This window comes from Zerene cesonia, chromosome 11 (genome assembly GCF_012273895.1).
Source record: "Zerene cesonia ecotype Mississippi chromosome 11, Zerene_cesonia_1.1, whole genome shotgun sequence".
NCBI classification, from domain to species: Eukaryota; Metazoa; Arthropoda; class Insecta; order Lepidoptera; family Pieridae; genus Zerene; species Zerene cesonia.
Window position 1 is genome coordinate 8,134,054 of NC_052112.1, and position 15,256 is coordinate 8,149,309.

A 15,256-nucleotide genomic window follows, 5' to 3' on the forward strand; every position below is an offset into this window, starting at 1 on the left:
GTAAGTAAAGTGAGCTGCTTGTTATCCATGCCAAATCTAATGTCATCTGTGACTTTGATGAGAGCAGTAGTCGTACCAATTTAATATATTATAGTGAATAGACGTTTTTCAAATTTCGTCGTTTACTGTTACCAAGCTTATGAATAGGCTTTGGACCATTGTTGGTTACAGTGTTATTATACACATCATATAAGAAGAGTGATTGGTAACTGCTTTTTAAATCCCTGCATATACAAAAAAATCTGCAGCATGCAATCTTAAAATTATGTAACAGTTAGCTAACATTGGTATGGTGTCTCAATGTGATCAATCAGCAATAAACTCATCAGATCAACTGCTAGTTAAATATAGTTCAACAGAGGATTACTTGAGTAGTTGTAACAGTGCAACACTAATGATGAAAGTGATTGATATATGTACTCTTACCTATATTTTTGTACAAATGCATGTAGTCAAGTCTTATTGTAACAGAATCAAGGCCAGTTTCATAGATTTCCGTCTATCAGGAAGCTAAACTTGATATTACATATTATGAGCTAAACAACATATTGTAGCTTATCTGTCATATATAACCACAAAATATGTGATAATGTACATACAAAGTGTTAAATAGGTTTATTATACTATAGAGCATATCAGCAATTATATTTATTAATATTATGAGGCCTTTCACATTTATTCAGTTACATTATTGTTAAAGCCATGACATAACATAGCTAAACATATTTGGTTTAACTTATGTGTCATATAAAATAACAAAATACAAGATAATATGTGACAATACTGTAAACCTGTTAGTCGTTTCACTGTAGACATTATAAGTAATCATATTTGATTTGTTACCATGAAACATTCAATATAAAAATGCATAATGCGCATCAGGCATCGGCGCGGACGGCGTCGGCGAGGAGAACCGCGTGCGGCGGCTGCGGCGCGAGGTGGAGGCGCTCGGCGTGCGCGAGGCCAAGGTGTGCCGCGCGCTCGCCGCCGCGGAGCACGCGCTCGCGCGCCTCTCGGCGGAGCACGGCCAGCGCGCCTACATCACGTACGCGGACCTGAGGTCCATCAAGGACTTCAGGAACCAGACCGTCATACCGATCAAGGCGCCGCCCGACACGCGGCTCAGTGTGAGTTGATGTGCTTGATGAGACTCGTTCTTCAGTGTTGAGTTTAGGAACTTCTCGAAAGGCGGCCAGGCAGAGATAAGATAGTTAGTGGCGTCCTTCATATACGCTTTTGGAGGGTCATTAATAGATCCACAATTGCCTTGATTTATGCATTTGGCAAAATGTTGACGCCATCATTGTTGGTCATAAACCAACTAGAATCGAAATTTACCCTATGCCCTATTAAAGCTATGAAACTTTGTGTTTCTTCCTTAATTACATGTTTAATTTGTCTGCAAAGTGACATAGATTTCTTCATGAAATATATTTTTTTATTAACATGATTACAGGTACCTCACCCTGATGAGAAGGGCTACATGATTCATCTGAAGTCTTTATCTGGTGAAATTGAAGTTTACCTCTGTCCTAAAGAACGACCAGTCTCTCCTCCTCCTTGTAAGTTGAACCACATAATTTGAGTTTAATTGCTTATTTAAGAACTTATTTGATTGTTTCAACAACAACTAACACTAAACATTTAAATATAAACATACTAAAGCAAAGGAAATTTTCTGACGCGCTAGTCCTTGCAGTACTTTTATCTAATTAATACATTAATTTGTAGTATAACTTAAACAACGAATTCAAATTCTGTAGCGTCGCTGTTACCATCAGACCCGCTGCTCGAGGACAACAAGGCATTGCTGGCGCCGCTCATAGCGCAATTGCAGGCGATGCCCTCTAGCTCTATAAACGCTAGTTTTACGTGAGTGTTTGTATAAAACATTTATTTTTTTTAAACCTGCACATGTTAATATATAATAATATTTATGTGTAGTAAATCCGGTAGTAAAACAACATTCTTTAAAATGTGAATACTTAGTTTAGCAGTCCCATATTCAATTCAGTTCTGTTGTTTCTTGTTTTATGTTTGCTGTAAATTCATTGTACTAGAAATAAAGTAGTCTTTCGCTCTTTCGCACGGGTTTAGTTTCACAATTAAAGAAGAAACAAAGTTCTGTTCTTTTGCACACATAAAAAGGCAACTGCTATTTCTTCACACAGCTCATTGAAAGTTCTTGTGTCACAGTGGTAGTTGCCATACTATTCTTTGGAAACAACTGAACCAATTTTTATAAAATGTCACATGTGCATCTGAGAATGGGTTGTAACCTGTTTTTTATACTCATAACCAATACATATATGATTGGTAGAACAACGTTTGCGGGTGAAATGGTGTACATATTATAATACATTCTGCATATACAGTACGCCAATAAAACGAGAGCCGGAGGAGGAGGCGCAGGCGGCGTGCGGCGCGCTGGTGGTGCAGTCGCCGTGCGTGACGGACCCCACGCTGCCGCTGCACGACGCGCCCGCCGCGCCGCACGCGCCCGCCGCGCCGCACGCGCCGCACGCGCCGCACCCGCCGCACCCGCCGCCCACGCCGCCAGCGGTCGACAGTGAGTCTGCTTATATCTAAAGACGTTGTCGCGTAGAACGCGTTTTTACCGCGGGTCAAAGCGCTAAGCGATTTGTCATATAAAACGCGTACTTTGCGTTGCATAACAGTGCTATTGAACGTTTTTACGTCGCGCTCTACTCCTGTTACGCAGATTAACTAAAACCTCAAACTGCCGGTGATAAGCGGCACTGTAAAATATACGGGTGGTTTTCCATGCATCCCATGGATTTTTGTATATTTGTTATAAATGGCATAGTTTGTGTGAAAGTCTGTTACTTTTGCACCATAGCACCAATTTGAATAAAATTTGGAATGAATAAACCAGGGTCAATCAAAAAGTAATCGTATATTCGAAAATAAAAACTGTTATCACATACATTCATATTTTTGTAAAAATCAATACCTTTTGCTCAAAAAGTAATCGTATATTCGAAAATAAAAACTGTTATCACACACATTCACATTTTTGTAAAAATAAATCATGCATGTACTAAATAAATAACAAATAGGCATTACAACGTAAAATAAATGTCTACTAATAATTATGTATGTTTTTTTTATTACTATAGTTAGTATTTCAAATAGGATGGATTTCTATGTATGTATTTCTGTTTAGGTGGTGGAGCTCGGGGTCGACTACGCAACGCACTGATAGCGGACAGCGACGACTTCGCGCCCATCATGGGCGGCGGCCGCTTCCAACTGCAAACGGAAGATCAGGAGGCCGGTGAGCATTACACGTCTCTTTTGTACTACTGGTCCTTAACATTATAAAACTATGGTGTTTTTAATGTGACTCTTTATGTAAAACAACAGACCTGAAAAAAGTGGGAGTTGAAAATTACATTTTCATAGTTTAAGCAAATCAGGCTAGTTATAAATATTTATTTTTACATTTGTTTTACCATAAACAACAAAACATTTAACTCATTGGTGATGGTGTTAATTTGTAAATAATGTCTATATTGCTACTTATATTAAATGTACAAAAAATCTCCAAATTATAACATGCCCAACGTATTCTAACAAACGTGCGCCTACGACCTAACCTTTGCGGTCTAGACTTTACTTCTAGACAACAAGCGTACAAAGCTATAAAGGGCGTAAACGGGAGCTTAGTTTGAGGATGCCGCGAGGAAGATGCGGCGTCTCGTGGCTAGCACTCGGCCTGTGACCTGTGTGTCCCTCACATCACAGTCAGAGTTCTAGCTACGCGGCGTCTGTGGCGCCGAGACTTCATCGCTTCATTTATTAGCTGTAAGACGTTGTTATTTTTCAACTGCGCGCGGACCCAACTGAAATTTGCAGTGATACCTATTTTGAATTCATACATTTTAAAATTCGAATTATTGATAATAGCGAATCTTCCTTCTAATTTAAAAAAAAATATGAAAACAACTCTAGGTGTTCATTTTTTACTTAGAATGTTATATTTTTTTTAATTACTGCACAATTTGGTTGATGGTGTCCGCTTATATATAAGGTTGGTAGCATGCTTTTTCACAAATCATCAGTCATTAAAGCTTCGACACTAACTTTGTTAACAATATCAATAGACATCTGAAAAACTGCGAATTAATTGGGAATGTTCAGTATTTCATAAGACTTGTTTTTTCAGATGACTGTTGAAATTTTATCATGTGTGTTTATCCTTTAATAATATATTAATGACAATTGTAAATAAATGTTGTAAATACATATAAAATCTAATACTAATTGTTATAATGATTAATTGTCACGTCATACACATGGTTATGGAAATTATGGTGAACTACTACATATATATGAACGAAAATAAAACACCAAATCACTTCCAACATATTAAATATTTAATGTTCAAATAGTGTTAAGGATATTCTGAACGAGCCGAAATCACAATCGTTTCCATGAATATCTTTTTACGTTTTATTTATAATAGGTCCATATTGATTTTATTAATTAATTTGAACGTAGTAGATGACGAAAATCTCTAAACCTATTTATTTAATTTATTATTAGTTATGTCCAATCTTTTTAATTCATTTGAATAATTCATCTTATCTGTAAAGTGTTAAGTAACTTGATGGCATAGGAATGCATTAATCCTCCAAATTCCTTTGCTTGTATATAAATTGGACCATAGCAATTGGTCTGAGAATGCATAATTGAGAGTATGATGCAACTCATTATTATAAAGTAGCTAGCTAGTAGTAGCTAGCTTTTTAAATCCAAAGTATGCTCTTGATTGATGAAATATTTCAATAATTAATTAAATGAATAAACAGATTTTTCTCAGTCGTACTTCAAAACGAAATTAAGCTGAGTCAAAGAATTATTTATTAAATTAAGATATGTTATGAATTGTACTGCTAAGAAAAAATAGTTTGCTAATTCCTTTAAATAAAGCTAAAAGCATAACTCCCAAATAAAGTGCACAAAATATTAGCATACATAAGTGACATTTTATTGTGTACGTTGTACGTTGTACGGTGTGCGGTGGGCGGTGTGCGGGGGACGGTGCGCGGTGCGCGCGGGCACGGAGCGGGGCGCCGCTGCGAGCTCCATCCCGTGTGGCTGCAGTCGCTCTTGTAGCACCATGGGATTCAGCTCAAGCGCGCCCCAATAACATCATCTACTAATACCACATTACCATCGATAACATTGTCTAACCGTCCGGCACTTTGTGCTTACTTGTCTGTTGTGAGCTTGTTTGATGTGCGACTAAATAACCCATGTGTTTGCTATTACTGAGTTTCAATTTTTGAACCGACTTCGAAAAATGGCGAGGTTCTCAATTTGGCTGTATTTTTTTTTTTGTATTTGTTACTTGAAAACTTTTTCTCGGGGGAACCTCCCGTGTGGTCGGTGGATTAGTTGTTAAAAATAATTACTTTTGGTATAGACAAATACTTCCGTAGAGATGGTTCAAAATTTTGATGTTTCTATTAATTACATGGATTATTTTGTTGGTAAATGGGTTTATTAAAATTAACATTATAGTTAATATATATAGGTTATGTGACGTGCGTGTAATATATATCATGATGGCGGAATCACAATGAGTTCTATGATAAGTTTCTGTCTTGATATTAAACCTGAAAATTTATTTTTAATTATTTATACACACATAAAATGGAAGTAAATCATACATTACTTCTCATAATAAATGCATTATGATTATACTTATACATACTTATACTTAGTGCTATGGCATATCAGTAGGTACTTATACAATTATTTGATGAGATGCTAATATATTTTGAAAAACATCTGTATTCCATTGGAAAGTTTAGATTGACAGACTAATTTTTACAAGAATAGGAAGATTTATAAATATTAGAAAAGATTTCATATTTCATTATCCTTGTTCAATTAATTATCTATTAATTTATCGCATCAAATATCAATTGTTATGCAAAAAGAGGAAGAACAAAATTGTTTTCCTCTTAGGCATAACAATTCAAGGTTCATTTATGAAATTGTTGAATAAAATAATTTATTTTCACTTTCCGTATAAAAATATGAAAATTTGAGTTTGTGTAAAATTTGAAAAGTTGCACAATATTTTGAGAACATTTTTTTAAAATTCGATAACTGTATCATTAATCATAAACCTAAACAGAGACTTTATGATATTTGTAAATATGTATAACTTGAATGTTACATTACTGAATTAACTACATTTTCTATACACGTTTTTCAAAGTACAGTCCACCTTTGTTGTGAATGCAATATGTTGACTCGTATGAACAAACATTTCAGAGCCGTTGGAGTTGGAGCCGTTCCTGGCGCTGGAGCCGCCGATGTCGGCCACGGACTACGGCTTCTGCCTCGACCACGACGAGGGCCTCTCCGAGCTGTTCGACTTCGAGTTCTAGTGCTAATTGCTGTGTGACGAGACACTTTCCGACATGCAAAAGTTTCTACTTTTCTACCGTTGTCGTTTGTAACATATGCGCGTTTGTAAATGAAGGAGTACCTCAATCAAAATCAACGAGTTTTTCGTTTGACTCGAGTGGGAATGTAAACGATTAACGCACACGTTTTGGTAGGTCGGGCCCAGGTATAGGTAGGTATACGGCCGGCGTGGGCGTCACGGTATATTTATTATTAATGAAGATTGATGTAAATAGTATTTTTGTATAGCCTACATTGTAAAATATGACCAGAAAAAAGGATGTGGGGGTAGCTTTAGTTGATACAGAAGAGAACATGCTGTATAAATATAATGATGATTCATCAGCAAAGAATGTTGTTTCTCGGTATCGAGAATTGGATTAAGCAGTTTTTAAACATCAGGTTTAAAGAAAGTTAATGTTTTCAACAGAACTGTACACTATCCAGATGTTTCTAGAATGTGTCTGGTACACAAAGTTCGCATTACAACACGCCCACGCCAGCTACAGGATGTTTTATATTCCCACAGGGTCGAAAGGTTTGGTTCGCGGCCGCACTGTAAATATTCTCGCTCAAATCACTGGGAGGCCGCGGCTGAACGTGTACATATTAAATGTAATGAACGGTGATATCTTAGCGGCCTTCGATTTTACTTGTAAAGCTAGATCTTAGTACCCAGTTACAGTGCTATTGGTGGCTGAAAGTTTTGCAACGCGAAAATCGGTTGTGGGACGCGCTTAGCGTGAGCTGTAAGCTTTTTATAATTTCAAACGAAATTCAGACTGAAATTTAATAAAATTAAGAACTTTTTTTTTAATTAGTGATATTTTCCATGCATTTCCATATTGATAACAATGGCTACTTAAAACTGAATTAATTTTTATGTTGAATTATTGTGAACAAACTTAAGTTCAGTTTATCAGTTACTAAAGCTCTCTAATTACAGAGTATTCATACAATTTAATCGAATTGATTCCATAAACAATTTCTTTCCACTCGTTTTTTACTGAGCACTCTTAACACCATATCGTGAATAAGAACATAATCAAACTTAATTATATTTTATGATCACATGGGTGCGTCCCACAGCGGTCCATTCGCGGGCAGATGTCGTTTGCCAAATATTTAGTTTGTAACATTATTTTGACGTTATTTAAGCTTCACGTTTAGTTGTCATTGTAAATATGGCCCGCGGGCTCGGCGACGTCGCGGCGTTGTTATTTCAAGTATAATTTGTAAAGTACAAAATGTTAAAAAAATTGAAACCGTCTCAATCGTAATGTAAGTACATTGCAGTGATGTTGCGAAGATTCACAAGCTGGGACAATCGTTTCGCTTTTTCTAATTAAAAATCGTGATTTATACACGGTTAGTTTTATATATCAAAGTGTGGAAAAATTCATATCAAGTATTGTTTTATTGTTGAGTTCGGTTGTTATCAAACCTTGATACCAAGATTGGAATTTGTGTCTCTAGAACTACCAAATCGATTTTCAAATTAATTTTTAACCATAACCTTTGCGACACCACTGCACCTAGTAGTATCCGCGACGTCTTCGGTCCGTAATATAGTGTACAGCACAAAATTCATTGTAAAAAAAATTATAAATAAGTGCATATCAGAATAAAATTAATGTTAGTATTAAATGCACGTGGACGTTTGTTTAGTAGTCTGTACTCCTCTGACGTGTTCCGTTATTGGTGTATAGTGCTATCTCGCTCACATTCAATGTGTGATGTTAAAAATCTCGAAATGCGTCAGAGAGAGAGAGAGGCTATAAGAGCCAGTCGTTGATGGGACCTGCTCGGTTAAACATATTCTGAACATATTTATTTGTGTTTAGCAACGAGATTTCAGTCTATACTTTCGTATTGTGTCCAAAATTAGCTAATATCGGTTTATAAAATTTTATAATAATTAATAGCGCGAATAAATGTGTTCAGTTTTAGTTGATACAAAATTTTTCCTTACTAGAGAAGACTGTATTAAAATTACATTACTGGTATATTTCGTTATTCCTTTTTTGTATAGAGTTTTATGTTTTGATTCCGAGTCCCGCCAGACATTTTACAATCATTTTAATGTCTTCGTGTCTAAATCTAATTAAATTAAAGCTACTAATGAATTTGCGATAAATTTTCCATTATTCTATATTCGATTCGATTATATTTTTCTCTTGTTACTTTATTTGGTTTTAGGTTCTTTCTTTTATTTATGAAACGATATCTTCTGATTGAGAATAGCAAAGATTTGTTTAGATTTTATCATTGTTATTTGAAAGTATGGACAAGTGACCGAGTCAGCTTTAAAATTAAGGTCATTTGTCGCGATTATTGGACATTATTTTGTTGGAATCTAGAAGGTATTATTTTATCGTATGATTTTTTGTGGATTATTACACAAATTCAGGGGCCAAACTCACGAGAAAAGGAAGTACAAATATAAAACGTTTTTTTCTCGTTATTTAATAAAAGTTACTACTTTGAATGATTGCTTTCGTTAATTTATTGATTTCGACGTAATTGGTATAATACTTGTAATTGAAGACAAGATTGCGGTGTTTGTGAAAACAATAATTTGTTTATTTGAGATCTTCCTTTGGCACATATGGTCAATTCGTCTGGATACTAATTATGTTTTTGGAAACATACTCCGTTACACGCTGTGCTGTGTATTATTTCATGATGTTTGAGCTACGTACATATGTACATTGTTTTATCATATAACCACAATAAAGGTGCATGGTTACTTTATTGTTACTCAAATAAGTGGAAAATATACCGGTAACTAAAACGCTGTTTAATGGTACACAAGGCGGTGAAGGAAAAGAAAGCTATTTCAATACGCATGAGTAATATTTTATACGTTGATTTAACATAAAAGACAAAACTGATCTCGATTTCAACTCATTGCTGCTGGTACCTACCGGAGTGGCGAAAAATTATGTTATCTTGACAAAACGGAATGAAAAATAGAAAATTATCTCGTGGTAATATAAACAATTTTGTATTGGTAATATATCGACTACTAAATATGTATTACATAATCTCGGAAACCAGTTTCTGAATGTAACGTGTACCGTTATTGAGCATCGTAAAGTTACTGCATAAACTTGTCGCATGGATTTAATTTGTGCTAACAGAACGTGCCTGATTGTTATAATAATCAATTGTTTTTGGCATACGTTTAACTGAAATTAGACATTGCGGAAGCTGCTTTAAAAGTATGAGAAATATTTAAAAATTCATGATTATGATAGCAAATGTTTAAAGTTCAGTTAAACGAATGTCCTTAAGAATCAACCTCAAAACATTACGCTTATATCATAGGATGTATTGTAGTTCATTGCGAGCGGTCGCCGTTCGAAGTGAACTGCCAGAGCAACATTGTATAAACAAAACAACGATTTTTATGTGACAATTGCGTCGTTTGACGATCCACAGGGTCCTAATGTAGTACGATTTGTTATGATGACTGTTCATTCTTAGATGCATTTTTAATATTCAATTGTTAACCGTTTACAAATGATTTGGGATACTGACTACTTGAATTTTTTAGTCACATTGGACTAAATTAACGTGTACTACAGTTTTTACTCCTGACTTCGTTCTAAGAATCAACAGTTGTCAGAATAGTTTTAAAGTTTACAACGCGTTTATTTGCACGTATCGTCTGACGCGGGATTTCCGATTAATTGTACGGTTTTGTTCACTTTCATGTGTATTGTACTTATTTTTACTTCCAACAAACGGTTTTAAGTTGAACTGGCTTAGTGATGGACATTTTTGACGGCATGTTTTTGTGTATAAATATATCTGGTTTTATAAATGGTGCAATGTTATACTGTATTTATGGAGTGAGTGCGGACTCGAGGGTGAGACTGTCGATCCCGTCGGTGTATCTTTGTGTTGGAAGACTGAGGTTGATTATTCCAGTTTCGAACGAGCGAGTTATTTGTTGATTGAATTTAAATATAAAGTCATATATATAGTTAGGTTATATTTTTTAATAAATATAATATTGAGATATGTAATATTTATGTCTTTTATTTACCTTAAAAATAATATAACAATAATGGTTTTATGACTAGTTAACACTATCTAAAATATTTTGCATGACGTATAATTGGATTATACAATGAAGTTTCTGGAAGCGAACCCGCATTTTTATTTATTGGCTATTGGTTTCTGGCACATAAATGGTCTAGTCATGCTAGTGAGGTCAGTCTCTGATGAAGGCTTCCACGGGGAAGTGTTGGAAGGACTTGCTCCAGATGTCTGTGAAGGCGGTACTGACGAGGTCGTTGATGAGCGGCCGGATCACCGCGAAGCCGGGCTTCCAAGACACGTTAATGATGCGATCCAATACGTTTTCTGGAATAAGTTAGTAGACATTTAATGCGATTGCGAAAACTGATTGTTAACTGCTAGCTGTTCGCTCTCATATAGCCATACATGTTTCAGTATTTTCTTTCATTCGCATCCAGTTTCTTATCTTGGACATAGGCAAATGTCCCTTCTCAAATCTTCATTTCGCATTTATAATATTAGTTGGGATTTTGGATTTTAGGGGTATATTCTATTAACAATATTGATTCATCTATTGAAATTATCAATTGGTACTTATAAAAAAAGTATAGAAATTTAAATTTTAAGAGCTGTATATTGCATAGGGCTTCGTTCGCATGCCCTCATCGCTTTAATCGGAACTAATACAAATGGCACCCTATTCCACCTCTATATATTTTAATCAATAATTGGGTGATTGACATTGATAAATAGGTAGATTTTAAATAGTTAAAGCACAGCGTGTTATCTCGGTATAATACAAAGTAAAACAAACAGCCAGTCAAATTTGCGTTAGCTGACTCACGCAGCTTTGTCTGCTCTCAAAAGGAGTATTGCAATTTTTTTTCTGCCTCGCTTCTAAGGGTCTGTCCATGTAGTCGCTGTCTAAGGTATAAATCAACTGTCCAAAATACTTTCTATTCAAATCAGTTAAGCGCGACCAACGAAACAAACTAGCTTTATATTAAGTATAGTTATATTTACCCATAATGCTTCTGCCTTGCAACAAGTTGCCGATATGTATGTCCATATCGCCGATATGATCGATTTCCACATGCACGTCGACCACGTCGCCGTTGCGCTTGATTCTTGTGGTCTGTGAGTAATCTCGCAGGGTCAAGTTCCAACGGCCCATACGAAGCACGCCTAGACCAAATGCGTCACCCTAAAACAGTTAGATCATTTAGGTATATTATGTATAATATTAATAGAACGAAGAGAACGATGGAAATAGTAAGGGAGAAAAATATGTTTGCGGTAAAAACAACTTTATTTTTCTTATACAAACAGAATTTACCTTAAATTCGTAATCTCCTTCTAACCACTTCTCAGGGAAATATTGTGAATAAATTATTCTTTGGTTTTCCCAATCAGTTCTGAAAAAATATTTTAAAATGTTTATTAACGTTACCTCAGGTATTTGAAAACGATAAAAATGTGAACATAATTGGTTTCTTGGTATGATATTTCTTTTATAAAAAATAAATATTTTTTAATGTTATATAGGACATAGGGTCTTACTTATATTTAGTAACAGTGGACTGTGTCCAGCCTCGTTCATAAACGTTTCTCAATGTAAGCGTGTATCCCATTCCTCCTACAGACCGTATCTGTTTCACTTCCGGCGCGAAATGGGGGTCGAATGGGGCTATTCCCATTGATGGTATTCCTGAAAAATATTCCTCAATTATCAATGCGCACATCTACTTATAGTAAGAATCAATAATTTGAGCTGGCAGAGTTTTGTGGAGGCTTAGTATTTTTAATCTTTCCTAATACGTGCAAATAGATGTGAATTCACGTATCTAACAAAATAAAGTGAGTAATATAACATTTTTAAATTGATACAATATAAAACTTACTGATACAATATTAAACGGACCGGCAATTTAATATAGCGTTGACTATTATTGTTCATTTGATTGTATTGATCAAACAATATTATTGGTATAAAATGAAAGGCTTACCTCTTTTGAAATATGGTCTCAGTTTATTAAACGCTCGCTTCATGCACCCATCAAATTCTGACGAGGATTTCTTACATGATAAGAATATTTTTTCTGAAAATAAAAAAATACATATATCTACATGACAAGAAAATATTCAGAATTCTCGTTATTGGTCTTATATGCATATGCCTTTGTCTTCTAAAGGGATATTAAAGTTGCATAATATTATAATTGTAATTGTATCTACATGAGACAATAAGCAATGCCATTTGGCTGGTTCTAGAGTACATTTTAGAGTTACGCTGACTGCATGCCGACCGTCTGCTGAAAGCCGAAACGTACAATCCTCTATCTAGTACTAATATACTAATAACTAAGACTATTATACCTTATGTGGCGTTTTAGAATATTATATATATTACATATCTATATGAAATCGGTTTCAGCGTAGTTTCGACTTCCAGCTCCGGCGATAAGCAAGCGGTCAACGTGACCCTAAAACCAGATTTAGACACAGGTAAATATTGAAAAGGTAATATTTATTTGTTAATATTGGTTTATTATTCAAAAATTTCACAACCCATTAAAAAGAGTTAATTATATTAGCTTCAAGGCTACGAATTCCATGTTGGGAACATGTCGTAAGATGTACAGTGGATATGTTGCGTCAACAACTTAACGACTTAGCATTGTGCCTACATCCTAGCATCTCGATGTTACTTAGATCTATGTCTAGACTATAAATTAGACTTAGATTAGATTTTCTTTTGGTTCTTTGTTTTTGATGCATTTTTGTAATTGTGCAAAAATGTTTGGAGGAGATAAAGTTTATATTAAATTTGATTACGTTTGCATGTCATTTTCGAGATAATAAGTGTCTGATTTTTCCTTGAAAAGTTCACAGACCTTATAGCGCTAATTTGATCCAATCTAAATAATTGATGTAAAAAGAACCCTTTTTTATGACATTATGTTTTCGTTAAAAAATCGAATTGCTACACTACTACGATGCCTTCACCTTTTACAAAATTCTCGATATTAATTTTATTTTGTAATAGTGATGTAAACAGATTCTCGCTAGTACCTGCCCAATGTCCATGAATAATTATACTGCACGATTTATCAATACACTTAGTAAGTTCACATAAAAAAATATAGATACTTAGGATAGGAATATAAAACAATAAGTGTAATTAAAAAGTCACAAGTGAATTCGATTTTTTTTATTGACACATATTTTTATACTAGTAAATTGAAATCCCGTATAATGTGATAGTACTTCAGTAGTACTCCGCCACTTACGTTTGCTAAGTGAAGTCCCGTGGTCCCTAGATATGAGTATGGGGCAGATGATATACATCTATTTCACTGACCGAGTGATCGATTTTCTATATAGACAAGTAGGTGATCAGCTTTCTGTGTCCTGGCAAACCGAGACTATTATTGTCCCAAACGGGAATCGAACCCAAGACCCCTCGGTTCCATGCTCACGCGTTAACCACTGTACCAAGGATGCGGTCGGATTATATTAGCAAGTCCCGATAAATTTAAAGATCAATATAAAATCTAATAAAAACTGATTGTAACTGGCGTACCTATTAAATTAATAAAGTATATTATGCCTCGGCTGCACTTGACCGAAATTTATAATTGCATTACGTTTTTTGTGTGAAAATTCCTTGAGTAATTATGATAAATTTTTAGGTATTTTATAAGTTTGAATAGGCTAATTATTTTTTACATAACAGATGGATAATAATAGTGATAATACGGTTATTATTTTTTTTGTAAATTATAAGAAACTTTTTGTTATAATGTAGTGGGCAATCGCTTACCATCAGACGACCTATCAGCTCAGTTACCCGCTCTTACAACAAAAAAGTAAGATGTATCTTCTTGCCGAAAATGATTTTTTGGGTGTTTACCTAAAATACCTGTCTACCTAGTTATAGTTAAACCTAGAACGTACCTATATAGCTACTTATTTTGGTCCTATTAGTTTAACTAAATTGTAAATATCTTTATTATGAAGAAATGTTATTTGTAAGCAATCGATGCTCAAGTTGCATCGCTAGAAACTTGTCACTACCTACCAATTTCCTAAGCCTAAGGCTTAGGAGAATGATTTCCGCATTTCATTACTATATGTTATGCAAACCCATCAAAGATTAATGCAGTATTACTCTTATGCTTTTTAATTTATTTTACTATTGCTGTTTACAGATTTTTCTGTAAGACTATCTTTAATTTTTTTTTATTCTTTGCCGAGTAATAAATGGATATCATAGTTCATAATATTATTTATATTTAGTAATACGCTAAGATTTTGCATTCTGAAGGACGTATATACGGTTAGGAAACAGAAGTAAACAAATTATTACGGGAGTAGGTAATGAATCGTAGATTTGTCACCATGAGTTTTCAAGATGAGTTTATATTGAGTTGACAACATTTAAAGGGGTAACGTACTGGATAATTTTATTATACTTTACGTTTTTAGGGTTCCGTGCCCAAAAGGTAAAACTCGACCCCATTACCATAGATAACGTAATATTACTATACTACTATTAGAAACATATATATATATATATATATATATATATATATATATATATATATATATATATATATATATACACACACATAACTTTATTGTTCCTCCGCCCGTCACCAGGCTGCAATCTCATGAACTTTGTAAATTTTTAGTTTGTGTAAAATTTATATATTTCTGTTATATCGACAAATAATAAAGAATGAGTAAAGCAACTGGATAATAAAATTGGGCGGGTGAC

General features: G+C 34.5%; 2 protein-coding genes across 2 annotated transcripts in view; one reads left to right on the forward strand and one right to left on the reverse strand.

Annotated features, from left to right (window-relative positions):
* LOC119829905 (transcription factor E2F2) overlaps positions 1 to 10,294 on the forward strand; it is an 18,017-nt gene extending 7,723 nt beyond the window's left edge. The window contains exons 5-10 of the mRNA XM_038352613.1: positions 883 to 1,127; positions 1,457 to 1,562; positions 1,764 to 1,872; positions 2,376 to 2,569; positions 3,188 to 3,298; positions 6,313 to 10,294. Coding sequence (XP_038208541.1) covers positions 883 to 1,127; positions 1,457 to 1,562; positions 1,764 to 1,872; positions 2,376 to 2,569; positions 3,188 to 3,298; positions 6,313 to 6,428 — 881 coding nt within the window. The 3' untranslated portion in view covers positions 6,429 to 10,294. The remainder of the gene's footprint in view (positions 1 to 882; positions 1,128 to 1,456; positions 1,563 to 1,763; positions 1,873 to 2,375; positions 2,570 to 3,187; positions 3,299 to 6,312) is intronic.
* A 174-nt stretch (positions 10,295 to 10,468) lies between these two features.
* LOC119829906 lies at positions 10,469 to 12,571 on the reverse strand. Its single transcript, XM_038352614.1, has 5 exons — positions 12,483 to 12,571; positions 12,037 to 12,184; positions 11,813 to 11,891; positions 11,500 to 11,680; positions 10,469 to 10,821 (listed from the first exon to the last, which is right to left on the reverse strand). Exons 1-5 carry the CDS (start codon positions 12,523 to 12,525, stop codon positions 10,670 to 10,672), a joined length of 603 nt encoding a protein of 200 aa, XP_038208542.1. The 5' UTR covers positions 12,526 to 12,571; the 3' UTR covers positions 10,469 to 10,669.
* Between the last annotated feature and the right edge of the window lie 2,685 nt (positions 12,572 to 15,256).